A 14,129-nucleotide genomic window follows, 5' to 3' on the forward strand; every position below is an offset into this window, starting at 1 on the left:
ATTTACACTCAAACTCATATCAACACTGTGCTTGTCAGATGACGTCAGGTACAAAACCAGGATGTCAGCAGAGCAGGGAATGGATCATACATCTCACAGTCTGTTGTATTACTAGTGAAAGAACTACCACCTCATGGTATGTTCTGTATAGAGTATAGTTAGCCACCAAAAGCCCAGAAGTCCCAAACACAAAATGCCTCTGTGGATTGTGGGGAACTTGGACAGTGAAGAGACACATTTACCAGATACCAAAGAATATTTGTGGATCAAAAAAAATCTTGCATCTATCCTCAGTAAGCTGAGAACCAGGAGAGAGGTCACACTTCAAACATCATCTCTGGTTCCTCAGTATGTGAGCGCTAATGTATGTGTGTATATATCCCTATAGCATACTTGTACTTTGTTCAGGCCATACTGACATTTTAATTGTTTTTTTTAGACTCTGTGCCAAAAATGTAAAAATGTAGACTTAATTTGAGTATTTAAACTTTTCTTATTGTATTATATTATGAGAGAAGATGAGAAAATATTCACATTTAAGAAAAAATGTGGGTGTTCTGGCTCAAAAAGAGAAAACAACAACAAATCATCAAAATGTCTCCCTCCTTGGAACACAATAATGCTCAAAGCTAAAATTATCGTAACCATACTGAAACACAGATGGTGTAGTGAGGTTGCCTCTTTAATATAATATTTTTACACCTTTATCTTCAAAGCTATGCTTTTCCAGTTCTTTAGCAGATGACACCTTGACACACAGACATTAACACTCATGTTAACCAGTTACAAGTAACAACTAAGTATCTGGTTTGGACAGCTTAGGCTTTGATAGTGTGTGTCATATTTGCCAAGCAAAGTATATCTAGAAACACCCACACCGTTTTAACATTTCAATTTGCATTTCCTCTTTCTGGCCTATGAAACGCCCCGGCTGTGAACTTTCTTAAGGACAGAGTAGAGACAGCAGGCATCTGCAGGCAGGGATACAAAAAGACACTGGACGCTCTAGAACTAGCTTATTATCAAACACTACAGCAACATATTTCAAGACTGGATATGGCCAGGCTGGATGTCACAGAGGTGTTTCATGGGATTTCGTTTCCTGGGCATCTGCACACACAGGAATCCTTGGAACATGCTCTTAAATTTCAGTTTCAGGACACAGATATTCTCATTGTGTCTTACCCAAAGTCAGGTAAGAAGAGACGACAAACTCAACAGGATACATGAACAAACTGGCACAGACACGGTGAAGTCTGGCTAAAGACGCATGTCTCTAGTAGGTAGATGAACACTACAAAGTGAGACATCTGTCATGAATTGAACATAGCTCTGCTTTTCTTTCCTCTTTACAGGCACCACATGGATTCAGGAAATTGTGACTCTCATATCCAACAGAGGGGACTCACACTTGTCCCAGACTGTCCCAAACTGGACCAGAGCTCCCTGGCTGGAGCAATACTACTTTACTGCGGTGCTGGAGGCCTCATCCACCACACCCAGACTCATCACTACCCATCTGCCTCATCACCTGCTGGGCCCCGCCCTCCAAGGCACCAAAGCCAAGGTTGGATTTTACACCCCATCAGTGTGAAACTTTGAACCGCAAATGGTCATTTTAAGTGATGTGATAGCTGCATCTGCACATCCAGTTCTGTTCTTAGGAAGCTATAATTTATATTTACTTAATGAAGCTAGCTGAATTTTACTGTTGTTTTTTGTAGTTCACTGTTTGTCCAGCCGGGTGATGCTGGTGAACACTTATATATTCTAAATATATAATTATGAATTCTTGTCTTCTTTTCTTTTTTAAAAAGCAGATATTTACATTTGTGCTGTACAATATATCAAAGGATTGTTAAAGAAATGCTTAAAATCTAGAGCCAAAACTCAAATCACAGGAACCACGGTCTGTCTATTCAGTAACAAAATGCACATGGCTGTACCATTTTACCACTTCAAGTCAAGTGTGATAATACAGCCAGTTTTTTACTGCCACCAGCAGGTGGGGCTGGACAACTTATAATGAAGACAAGCCTGTACTTTTTGGACATATGCTTGATTGTGGTTTTAAAATGAAAAGTAACAATGTCAGCAGCCAGCTGGAAAGTCATTGTGTTACAAATGATAAAGGTTAGCAGTTCAAAGTTGCTGATAGCACTTCCGTTTTTTTCACAGGTCATCTATGTGAGTAGGAACCCTAAAGATGTTGTGGTTTCCTATTACCACTTCCACAAAATGGCCAACTTCCTCCCAAAGGTTGACACATTTGCAGAGTTTTTAAAAGGCTTCCTTGAGGGGACTTGTGAGTTTACAAGACAACTTTTTTTTTTTTTTAAAAAATGACCTTTTAACCTGAACAAATGTACAGTATTTTGTCACTCTTGCTCGTTTCAGTGCACTTTGGTTCCTGGTTTGACCACATTAAAGGCTGGACCAGTCCCACTGCAGCTATTGACAATCTGCTTCACATCACCTACGAGGAGATGTCATTGGTAAAGAATAATTTATTCATCATTTTTGACACACTAATGTTTTAAACACACAACTAAGCCAACAGCTACCAGCACAGTGAGTGTTTAGTTAGCTTGCTCCTAATCTAAAGTAGTCCTTTTGGTGAAGCTCTGCTGCCTGATCTGTGCATTTTGTCTAGGTAATTTTCAGTGCTGTCCTCTTTCTGCTGTCAGGACCTGCCTGGCTCCATAAAGAGGATGAGCTCTTTCCTGCAGTGCCCCCTGGTGGAGGACGAGGTCATCAACTGTGTGAAACACTGCAGCTTCAGCAGCATGAGAGACAACAAAATGATTAACTACACCCTGGTTTCAGAGGACATAATGGATCACAGTAAGGGCTCCTTCATGAGAAAAGGTTGGTTCTACTCCCAGTGATAACAAAAATATTACAGAGGTTCACAACTGTGAAAATCAGACTAATGATAAATCATGGAAATAAAAATATTAATTTATCATCATCATTTAGTATTATTTGGGTTAAAAATACTTATATTTCCTGTTAACTTATTTAGACCCCTGCCTCACTTCTTTACAGGTGAGGTTGGAGACTGGAAACACACGTTCACTGAGGAGCAGAATCAATACTTCGAAAGCATCTTCACCTCCAAGATGCAGGGCTGCACTTTGGAGTTTGTGTGGGAGAAGCAGGAGGAAGAGGAGACTAAAGAAGAAATCCCCCAGCAGAAAACAAAAGTGTGAAAGTAAACAAACATGGGCCTCATGCAATAACATTAGTCTTCTTACATGTCCCTTATATGTTCTAGAAATAATGGAAAATATAAGAATCAGCTCCGGATGCATCAAACCTTCTTACCGTCCAAAGCTGCAGCTCTTATCCAGGTGTGTTGACGTGAATGGGCCGCACCTGGCCAATTGTTTGTAATTAGCATAACGTGACGTCCACTAAGCACCGTGAAGGGGAGCAGGTGTCGTGCCGTGTGCAAACAGCTAACTTTAGGTCAGGAACATAGCCACAGCAGCCGTGTCAGCAGAGGACGGAGCACCGGAAGGGACATGACAAAAACAAAAACAATCCCGAGAAACTTTTGCGAGATTTTGCGAAAGAAAATATAATTTTACTTCCGGGTCAGTCCCTTCAGAAGCAAACAAGCATATTCCTCAAAAGTCTAAATATATATATATATATATATGGCTGGTGTGAAATATTTGATACTTTTCAACCACAAATTCAATAATCAATAAAGAACTTCCTCTAAAACATCAACTAATCTGGATTAGATTGTATTATGTGTTTCTGTGTTCTTATCATTTAAAACATGTCTTTCCTGCACTCAGAATGCACTGGACCACCTGGAGTAAGAGCAAAAATAAGAAAACCTTGAAAACTAAGAGAATATGTAGGATATGAGCAACAAAGAGAGAACATGTGTTCAGGTTTCAGTCAAAGCTTTAATACCCTTTAATGTGTTAACATTATTGTCTTGGCTCATTAAAGCTTTTGATCATGAAACACTTACAATGATGCTTCCATTGTTTTAGTATAATAAATATCAGCTCAATCCTTTTATGTTTGACCATGTGTGCCCCTTAATCAGGCCATATTCAATAGAAGGGAGGAAATTGATAGTTATGTAAGCTTGGGGACAATGAGCAGAAGGAGACGGCTGGTCAAAGGTTTTACTATAAAGCTCTTCATCCAGAGGCCTCAGCTGTCCTTGTCTGTCCTGTCACTCTCTATGGAGGGGATGGAGGGGTGTTGGATCCCAGCAGCCTTCACGCTTCAGAGTGTTTTGACATAAACCTTTCAGATGTGTGTGTTTTTAGTCAACACACAGTAGTGTACAGAGCAATGTGGTTTTGACTGCATGAACCCTGACCCCTGGTGGGAGTCAGGGACATGAGCTGATGCTTAAACTACCATAGAAGTTTATTCAATTTCAGCTCGTCCTTGGCAGGAACACGTAACATGAGGTTGGTGTTTCAGTCCTTGAAAATGGATGTTCTCCATTCGCATCTATGTGTGTTCAAATGTAACCATATGTGAAAACAAAAGAGCTTGCAGTGTCTGGGGTACTTGAACCTCAGACTCCTGAGTTAAAGTCTGCTGCATTGCATGTTCTGTTAGCATACATGTAACCATGTGTTGTATCTGATGGTTGTATTATTGATCAAATATGGGTTTTTTTGGCGAGGATGTGATTAATATTGACTTGATGTAGCATCCAGTCTGGCCTCAGTCCAACATGTGAAGAAGTGTTCGTCTATAAATCAAACAGATGAACAGTTTGTTGGTTAGAAAGTCGATTTTAACCCATACTTTACACTGTGACTTCATGACGGTGCTGTCTAGATTATGTAACATTATAGGGAAATGGATTCTTGTCTATTTGAAATACTGTATTTACGTAAAGCAAGAACTCATTATCTCTTTTTATGATCACAGTTATAAAACCTACCATAACATTTTGTCCCTGGGAGCTCATTTAACTGCAGCTCTGCTCTGAGTATTTACTTTCTCAGTAAGTGTGTTTGTCATACAAACACATCACACACACACACAGAGAGAGAGAGAGTACCTCATGTATGGCCACTGAGCTTATCTTAGATTTTATGGTTGTGTTTCTGTGTGTGTTTCTGTACCAGCTTGTACGTGTGTGTGCATTTGATAGTGATGTCATTCAGCCTAATTGAATAGAAGCACCATTCAGACTCGAGCTCATGCTGTCCTGAAGATGCTTGTCTCTTGCTTTTTGAATGTATGAAAGGCTGCCTCATGAAACAATCGTCATTCCTGGCTGTAGACTTAGCTGGAAGACTTTGCCTCTTTCTTTTCTTTCACCTTCAGTCACCTTCTGCTTTCTTTGTTTAAGGTTTTTTTTTTAAATGTGTCCTGAGCAATCAAGTTGACAAGGGCCTCAATGTGCTGCTAATAATGTCCATGCATGGCGACACACACGCACGCACTTATGATTGTAGCTTTTGAGTTTTTGTGCACTCATGCTCACACATTTCAATCATGTGAGAAGCCTCTTCACACTTCTCCGGCCTCTCAGACTGCTGATGGGAAGGAGGTTGAAGGGTAAAGCTGGTGCTGCTGTTAATTGCTTCACATCACTACGATTCAAATCAAACCACAGACTTTAATAGTGCATTATTTGTGCTGTACGATAAAAATAGGCCTTCAATATCCCACACAGCTGTTATTTAATGACATTGAATATTGATATCGAATAGATTAACATGATACAATCTAAATATAGTAAACTTTATACCGGTTTGCTGCTCCTCCGAGCAGCTTCATTAGTTCAGCGGAAACTTCACAAGTCCAGGTGGCTCACTTCAACCCTTTGAATGAAAATGACCTGGATGACTGAGAATCTTCATCTACATATGAGGGTCAGTTCAGAGATGCAGGAGAATAAAAGAGAAACTGCTGAAAACACAGTTCACTATTTAAAACTTTAAATCTGCCACTAACTTTGATTTGATTATTAATCACTGGAATACTACTTTAAGATAACTACAACATATGCTGAAAAATGTCTTAAGATACACAGAGATATAAAAAAGAGAGACACTCTTGGGTTTCACAGCTGATATAGAGAGCAGCAGGAATCTGTTCAAGAGATGTTTACTTTCTATTCAGACAAAGTGCATCCCTAAAACCTCTTGCAGTGCTTTTTTAAGCTATTATGTGCCTTAAAAAAGGTGATTGCATAGTGGCTAAATGAGACCGAGACTGTTGGAGTCATTAAACATCTTCACATAAGCTTGATGCTGAAATCGTTAAAATTGAGGTGTCATTTATTTATCTTACATCATGTGGTGTACATTTGTAAGGATTATGTTGTTGACAGAATGATAAAATCCCAAGATGCATCAGTCTATTTATTGTATGGTTGAAAGAGGAGGTGGAGGAAGAGGAGGTGGAGGAAAAGGAGGTGGAGGAGGAGGAGGAAGAGGAGGAGGAGGAGGAAGAGGAGGAGGACGAGGAGTGTGTCTTCACAAAGCTCCTGCTGAAAGCACGTTGACCTTTTCTGACTTGCTGTTAACATGACCGGTAATATAACCACCCATAAGCAGACACTACAGAAGAAGACTCTGTGCACTGTAGACGTCACATTATTACAGTCATTTACACCACTACAAAGACCACAATAGCACAGACATATCTACTGACTTCTTCGCAGTGGGTGTGTTTTGTATTATTAGGACTGGGGGAAGTTACAAGCTGAGTCGTGACTCAGCTCTACTGAGTATTAGCAAGTGTTTGTCCTCCTTAATAAGAGACTGGTAATGAGAACAGGATATCTGAGAGGAGTCGTGGCAGGCGGTGGTGTCTGAACAGGAAAAGGTGTGACAGTCGTGGCATTTGCATGGCATTTAGTGTATGTCAGATCCATCATCCTTCCCTATTGTGTCTGAACCTGAGCAGGCGCCCAACAGCTGTATAAAGTATTTTACTTTCTCTCCACTTTAAACATTTAGAGTCACAAATATGAAAGGAAATCTTCTCCACATTTGGAAAGGGACTGCAGAAAAACACAGATGACTGACAGACGCACAAAGAGGACCTTGAGCTTCAATCATTTGTGAAAATAAATGTCTTTGTGACATCTGAGACATTTTTGTTGTATTTTTCAGGGGGCACATAACCTTGAATCCATTAAATGTCTCCTTTATTCCTTCACCTTATTCTAACTGTAACATTCTGTGTGTCAAAAATAAAAATTTGCTATGAATCAACGTATAAATTATGTCCACTGAGAAATCTTTTTATGAGAACCTGTGGATAGAGCAGGAATGTTGCAGGAAGCTGAGGTGGAGGGCACATGAGTAGGAGTGTCAAAAGCACTGCAGTGTTCTACAATCAAGTATTGATGTACATATTTTGTGTAAACAAGACAGCCCCTTATTAAATTATTTCTGTACTTACGCTCGCTCATTGCCTATGACAATGATTCAGAAGATGCAGTCACTCACTTGTTACTCAAACAGAATGTGGCTACAAAGCAAAATAGTGCTGATGAAGATGACAACTGAGCGAGAAACTCTCTACACACACCTCCCAAAGGGGGCAACACCTCATCATCCTGCAGACTGTCCACAATATTTATTATATTTAATACATATTACTATCATGTTATCACTATTTATTACATTATTGCATGTTTGCCCACCCCATTGGTGCAATAAGTCACTCACTCACACACTTAATTCTTATTCTGAAGACCTTGACAGCTTATTTCTTTGTATTTCCTATTTCACCATTGAATAAGGGCTGAATCACCAAGTGCTAATAAAATGTCCATTCAGTCTATCAGGCTAATTCACAGGTTAAACAGATATATGATAGCTGATGCTAAGCAACAACTCATTCAGAAAGGGTTTTCTTTTTCTTGGCTATTTGTTCAAGCCAGCCTTCAAAGGCTTTCCACTGACACACACACACACACAAGAACTTCATGTAAACTCATCTCCACAACCAATATGACCTGAAGAATGTGACACTTTGCTCCTGTGAGGAAAATAAAGGAACAAATATAAGTGCTGTATCTCTTCAACAACCTTAAAGAATTTTGATTAAAAAAAAGACACGGAGGGCCCGACACACACACACACACACAGAATATTTAAAGCCTATGACTGTTTTGTCATTTGATTCTTTTATTTCCTGCTGATATCTGTTTAATATTTGAAGGGAAGTATTCATGACCAAGCAAGCACACATTATCTATTATGGATGCAGGCCTATCTATGACTAATAATAATAATAAAAGGAGTCAGTGGAAAATGGTTCTTTGGGGGACACAGTTCACCATATCTGTTGTATTGTTATTATCGTGCGTGTATGTGTGTGTGTGTGTTAGTACAGTACAGTACAGTAAATACAAGGGTGGGAGATGAAGCTCAAAAAGCTCCAGTTTCCCAGTTACACATGAGGACTGAGCAGCTGAGTACACAACCTGCTTCTAACAGCAATCTGAAAAATCATTGATTTGTATCATTTCTGCCTCAGAGGTCCATTTTTATGTCCCATGATTGAATCTATAGGTGGCCTGTACATTTACTTGAGACACTGTGAGACACAATCAACTTTACATAATCATCACATCGTATTCTATATAGAAAGAAAAACTAATGCCACACAATGCTTCTTCACATTCGATTTAAAAAACACCACTACCTGTTACAGCTCAGACAGGCCAACCTTCATTTGGTGCCATCTTCTATGACACCACAGATGTGATGCTGAAAAGCTCCGAGCTTGTCTCATGTTCAGCAGCAGGACATTTTTACTAAATAATTTGGATAATGAATATTCGATAAAGTGCCAGATGGACAGGTTGCTGACTGTGCTTCCAAATAAAGTGTGGTCAAATGCTTCCGTAGATTTAGTGCAATAAAAAAATCACCACAGTTTATGACTGATAAACATAGCTAAACACACACACACACATCACTGTTCACATGTGATGTGTCATGGTAATTCTTCTTTAAACTGCAATAAGAGACTGTTGTGACCTCAGACAGTGTTCTGAGGAGTGATGGAGCCAGAGAGTGAGAGTACACTCTGAGACTGGTAGAGAGTAATGGTCTTTGACAGGGATATTAATATTTTAGAGGCCATAGAGGAGAACCTCCTGCACCCTGCTGCAGATCTACTAAAAAAAGTACTTCTTACTCCCGTCAACAGCTCAATTTTTATTTAAGCTAAAAAAAGGTCAAAACATAAAAATGACTCTGGATACAGTTAACCAAGCACCTGCAGAGAAGCTTCGCCTCAAAACTGTCCCTGTCACACAGCGGCAGCATGTGAGACTGCTGCAAAGGCGGTAAAAACATCCCCCGTGAGCCTTCAGCTGAAACAAAGTGAACGTGATGACTAAAGCATGTAATAGCCATCTGTCTGCACCCTGGAAAGTCTTTTCCCCCCACTAGTTTAATGTGCACCTCACATTCCTTTACCCTTATACAACAGATGATTTCTCACCAGGAATGATCATTTTTTAATCCTTATAATATAATCTACTTGACAGTTTAAAAAGGTAAAGAGAGGTCGAACAATCCATATGTAAACATTAATCTATTATGACAAACAAACAATAGATTAGGAGATTAAGCACCTTTTTTCTAAAAGTGGTTGTTTATTAAGTAACACAGCAGTATGCTAAGAAAAGAAGTCCAGACAGAAGTCTAACAAAGTCATTAAAGCAGGTCAGCGTTTATGTCAATGGGGGTTCATAATCATAATGCATGATGCACATAAGACATCACTTTGTAAATGATCTTCATGGTGCCTGAGGGAACGTGTTTTAAGGGCTGTAGGGTCGACATGTTTAGGAAGAACATACAGCATTATGCATGTTGTGAAGAGAAAGCTCAGGGGGGGGGGGCATTACAATTTCAGCCCGTTCCCATCGGAGAAAAAAGTGACAGCAGGCCGTTTAATTTTTAAAAAGAATGAAAAGGCAAGTGTTTACATACTGTATCTATGCTTCTGGGAGGAGACTGATCGCCACCATAGCCAGAACAAAATGCAGGTAGGAAAGATTGTTAAAAGGGCTGCACAATAATTTACCTATAAGTACACTGTTACTAAAAAAAAGTGACATTACACAAACCCCACTCTCCTTTAGTGACTAAACACAGCCAAAAGTCTGATTCTGAGAGACAAAAGGAAGTGCAAAAAAAAGCTACAGCACCTTCATGACAAACTGAGAAAGAAGTCATTCTTTAAATATCAGACAGTTGGCCGTAATTAGGGGAAAATACAGAAAGATTATCATGGTATTCCACAGACTCAGCTGACACTCAGGAGAAGCTGGATGATGCAGGAGGACAATGATAAGCCTAAACATGCAGGTAACTATGCCGCAGACTGACGCTGAACGTAGAAAATAAATGTTTAGGAGCTCAGCTTAATGTGCTCTGAGCCCGAGGGAACCATTTCTATCAAACATCCAAGAAACATGGTGATCTGAAGTAGTTCTCTGATAAACAATGGGCCAAATTTCTTCCTGAAATATTAAGTATATAAAACACACCAAACTGTGTGCAGGTGTGTGAAAGACAAAATGCAACAGACTGTAATCTAATGTCCTTAAGGGGAATTAATGAACCTAATCATCAGGTTCATTCATTTTAAGGTATTTCATTTGTATAAGCTGGCTTCTGAATCTATAAACCCCAATTAACAGATTAACTCCCTCACTGAGATGACAGATATCAGCCTCTGTGTCATTAACCTGGGCCTGTTTGTCCTGACATCACTATGAAAAAACAACAAAACCCCCAGAGGAATAAATCCCGTCAACCCTTGCACTTTGATTTTTTTTTCTTTCTTCTTATCTTGCCTATCACGTTGTATTGACTGGACAGGCAGCTGTCATCATCCCACTTTTGTGGGCATTTTGTTGTTGAGGCAGTTCATGATTTGTGGCAGAGTGAACACACCTGCCAGACAAAAAATATCTTTGAAGTCCTGCTGCTATTGTTGGAAGAAAAAAAATGTCTGCAGGCAACAGTTGAAATCCACAAATCCTGAGTTGTGTCATTCACTTTTAATCTGCCGTTAACTTTTGGCTTTCACACGCTGGTGACTGCGCATGATGAAATGTTGTCTCAACCTCTGAAGCTCTTAAGTTCTCTTTTCAAAGTTTAATATGTAAAACACGCGTGGGCACAGTTTACTTATAAAGGTCCTCCGGAAAGACTGCGTTTCTTTTCATGTGACATCTATCAGCACCATGTCAGTGTCTTTATAATAATGTTTTCTAAATTGATAACATCAAGGCTAAAGTTTGGTTATGTTTAGGCAAATGAAAAAGAAAATATAGCTGAAATATCTGGCAGTAGAACAGAACACTGCATTAAAGATCCAGGACACCATTCATTAATTATTATTGAGTCACATAATATGACTCAAGACATTACAGTGATGTCACTATCAAAAGAACAGAGTCTTTTGCTTCACTGCTGCCATGATAACATCTTAGACATTGCCTGAGAGCGCACGGCAGCTGATTGAGCAGTATCTCCTCTGATGACGCTATGGATCCAAGGCAGATAAGCAGAAATTTTCATGTAGACTGCGAACCTGTGGTTTCTGCAGGGTTTGTCATAGGAAAGGATCCCCGCAGCGTAAACGTCCCCAGTTGCAGGATCTGTGACAGCAAAAGCGCCCCCTGCATCCCCAAAGCAGACATTCTCTGTGTACCTGGTGCCCTCTGTGCAGAACATGTTGTCGTCCACGGCTGGTGTGAGCACATCATCACGATATTCTGCCTTACAGCTTTGCTGCCTGGCCAGGGGGAGCACAAGGTGTTTGAGTGATGTAGCAAAGGTGAGGAGCTGCCCCCAGCCCCAGCCTGCGAGAGCTCCAGTGTTTGGCACCCCCTGGCCGCTCTCTGGCAGGAGGATGGGGGTCACTTTGTCGCTTATAACCACCGGATCCCTCAGCTTGATCAGGGCCAGATCATTGTCCCAGTCAGACTGGTTCTGGAAGCCTGGATGAAGAACAACCTGCAAGAAGGGAATTTGTCTTGAATCTGTTTTTAATTTTTACTAACAAAAATATTACTAATAACATTAAAACACTTTTGTCCCCCTAACAAAGCTTTGCCTAAATGCAGCATCTTGTCATCAAGCATGGACAACTTGAAATCTGTCACAAATGATGTGAATCATTTTTGTCCTTTGCTCACCTTTTCTACAGCGACCTGGTTGGAGGCGACAGCTTCAGCCTTCTCTGTGATTCCCAGGTACACTTTAGGGGTGACGGGATCTTTTCCACGAGTGTCCAGACGGGTCTTTCTCACAAAAAGGTTTCTTCCAGCTGTCAGCACCCAGCGGTCGGAGATGAGGGCACCACCTGCGTAGCCTCCTTCGATGATGTTGTCAGACAAGTAGACCATAGCCTGCCAAGGGACATGAGGAGCCAGGGTCCCCCCAACCATTCTCCTGGAACGTAGTGATGCTAACTTGGAGGCTGGAAAATAAACAGACGTATGTATTAATTTACCTCTTGATTTGTATTTAAAAGTATGTTTGTGTGCGGTTCTTTTGAGTTTCTGTGCTACATGATGGTTAAAGTTTGGCTGACGAACTGGACACCTTGTTGTCAAACAGCATATGCACAGCAGTCATTAAAACACATTGTCACCACCTCCAGTGATGTGAAGAGAGCTCTGCCATCTGAATGAGACACTTGCGTGCTCTAAAAGTGTCCTCCAGAAACACAGGCCTCTAATTTATTCATCATAAGGCAATGAGGAGAATCCATCCACTTGCTGTGCTTTTGATCCACTCGCCTTTGTGTGGCTTAACACTGCTTCGACTGATCTTCTCTTCAAAGTCACAGCAGAACATTTTAAATTTAGGAGTCTTAAAAAACTGCTCATGATCATTTATGCTGTTGTAGTTGAGCACACTTTGTTGTTTACCAAGAATAATTTACACAATCTTGTTCAGTCGGTGCATTCAACATAATGGCTGACAAGCCATTATGTTGAATGAATGGATTAATTATTTTTGAGAGAGCATGAAAGAAGAAAAGGGATTCGGTTTTCCCTTATTTCATTATGTTGATTTTATTTTTACTGAAAATACCAAATATTAACAGATTATTTATCAACATCCCTGCAGCAGCTGTCGAGGAGGTATTAAGAGCACAGGAGAACCGGAGCCTGTGGTGCTTCAAGTAAAAAGGTGGCTGACTGGATTTCACAATAAGCCTTTGTGTAAATTGTGTAAATTACCCCCTGTTCCATCCCATAGGATGTTCATTTGTAAATGTCACAACAACCTGTTTAACCTCTAAGTGTACTATAAACGTTACAGTAAAAATAGCCATGTCACTAAGGGTCCTGTCACTAAGGATACACAAGTCCAGTTTTCAACTTGTCTGTTTTATAGCAGTCAAATTTCAATTAAGATGTATTTTTCAACTCTTTGATAATTTTGACTAATTTTACTGTAACTCTTTAATTTTTTTAATTTTCTTTTTAGTTTTTAGGACACTGCACATCAACAAACCCGCCATCCTTTCTCTGTTAAATAAATGTGGAATTAAGAAGCTGTGTTTGTGAGCACATGTGTGTTGTTACCTGATATGGAGCCTTTCATTCTTTCTTCAGCACAAGCCACATCTGACAGACAGGCCGACACAGCCAGGAGGACCACAGTCAGAGACAACCTTCAAACAGCAGCACAGTCAAACCATGAGGATACAGTAAAACTGCACCTATATAACACTCCTTCACAAAGAGGTCCTTTAATTATTTGGAATATAATTGTGAAAAATATTATTATTATATTATTATATTGTAAAACTAACTAAAAATTAGACCTTTCGTACTAAAATTAGTCTGCGATTTACAGATTCACAGAGAAAGACAGATTGAACTTACTGCATTTTGCTGATAATGTTCTTTTCCTGCAGCAATGGTTATCGTCTCTCTTCAGTGTGTTGTACATTTCACTGCTGGGAGTATTTATATCTGCTGACAGACAGAGCCTCTGCTCTGGAAGTTTTTGCTCTTCATAAATAAACGTAGATTCCCGGATTCTGAAACGAGTGGTTGTGAAATCTCTTTCCATCTGTTGGAAGACTTTTCGCAGTCTGGATTCAGAATCATTTATTTACTCTATGTT

The 14,129-nt window shown here is 39.9% G+C and overlaps 2 protein-coding genes across 2 annotated transcripts; one reads left to right on the forward strand and one right to left on the reverse strand.

The window, feature by feature from the left end:
* Positions 1 to 974: 974 nt before the first annotated feature.
* sult5a1 (sulfotransferase family 5A, member 1) lies at positions 975 to 3,815 on the forward strand. The gene is made up of 6 exons (XM_028402198.1): positions 975 to 1,195; positions 1,356 to 1,567; positions 2,179 to 2,305; positions 2,398 to 2,495; positions 2,688 to 2,868; positions 3,049 to 3,815. Exons 1-6 carry the CDS (start codon positions 1,057 to 1,059, stop codon positions 3,210 to 3,212), a joined length of 921 nt encoding a protein of 306 aa, XP_028257999.1. The 5' UTR covers positions 975 to 1,056; the 3' UTR covers positions 3,213 to 3,815.
* Positions 3,816 to 9,166: 5,351 nt separating this feature from the next.
* hp (haptoglobin) lies at positions 9,167 to 14,038 on the reverse strand. Its single transcript, XM_028401981.1, has 4 exons — positions 13,886 to 14,038; positions 13,583 to 13,671; positions 12,182 to 12,465; positions 9,167 to 11,999 (listed from the first exon to the last, which is right to left on the reverse strand). The coding sequence occupies exons 1-4, from the start codon at positions 13,888 to 13,890 to the stop codon at positions 11,448 to 11,450; spliced, it is 930 nt and encodes a 309-aa protein (XP_028257782.1). The 5' UTR covers positions 13,891 to 14,038; the 3' UTR covers positions 9,167 to 11,447.
* Between the last annotated feature and the right edge of the window lie 91 nt (positions 14,039 to 14,129).

The sequence above is a fragment of the Parambassis ranga genome, chromosome 3, assembly GCF_900634625.1.
Source record: "Parambassis ranga chromosome 3, fParRan2.1, whole genome shotgun sequence".
Classification (NCBI taxonomy): domain Eukaryota; kingdom Metazoa; phylum Chordata; class Actinopteri; family Ambassidae; genus Parambassis; species Parambassis ranga.

Excerpts from the sequence above, each read along its gene's own strand:
- sult5a1 (XM_028402198.1), top strand. The coding sequence starts at position 1,057 with ATGGCCAGGCTGGATGTCACAGAGGTGTTTCATGGGATTTCGTTTCCT. Across the intron at positions 1,196-1,355 it reads TGTGTCTTACCCAAAGTCAG|GCACCACATGGATTCAGGAA; the intron begins GTAAGAAGAGAC and ends TCCTCTTTACAG. Across the intron at positions 1,568-2,178 it reads TCCAAGGCACCAAAGCCAAG|GTCATCTATGTGAGTAGGAA; the intron begins GTTGGATTTTAC and ends TTTTTTTCACAG.
- hp (XM_028401981.1), bottom strand. Across the intron at positions 12,466-13,582 it reads AATGAAAGGCTCCATATCAG|CCTCCAAGTTAGCATCACTA; the intron begins GTAACAACACAC and ends TTTATTTTCCAG. Across the intron at positions 12,000-12,181 it reads ACCAGGTCGCTGTAGAAAAG|GTTGTTCTTCATCCAGGCTT; the intron begins GTGAGCAAAGGA and ends CCCTTCTTGCAG.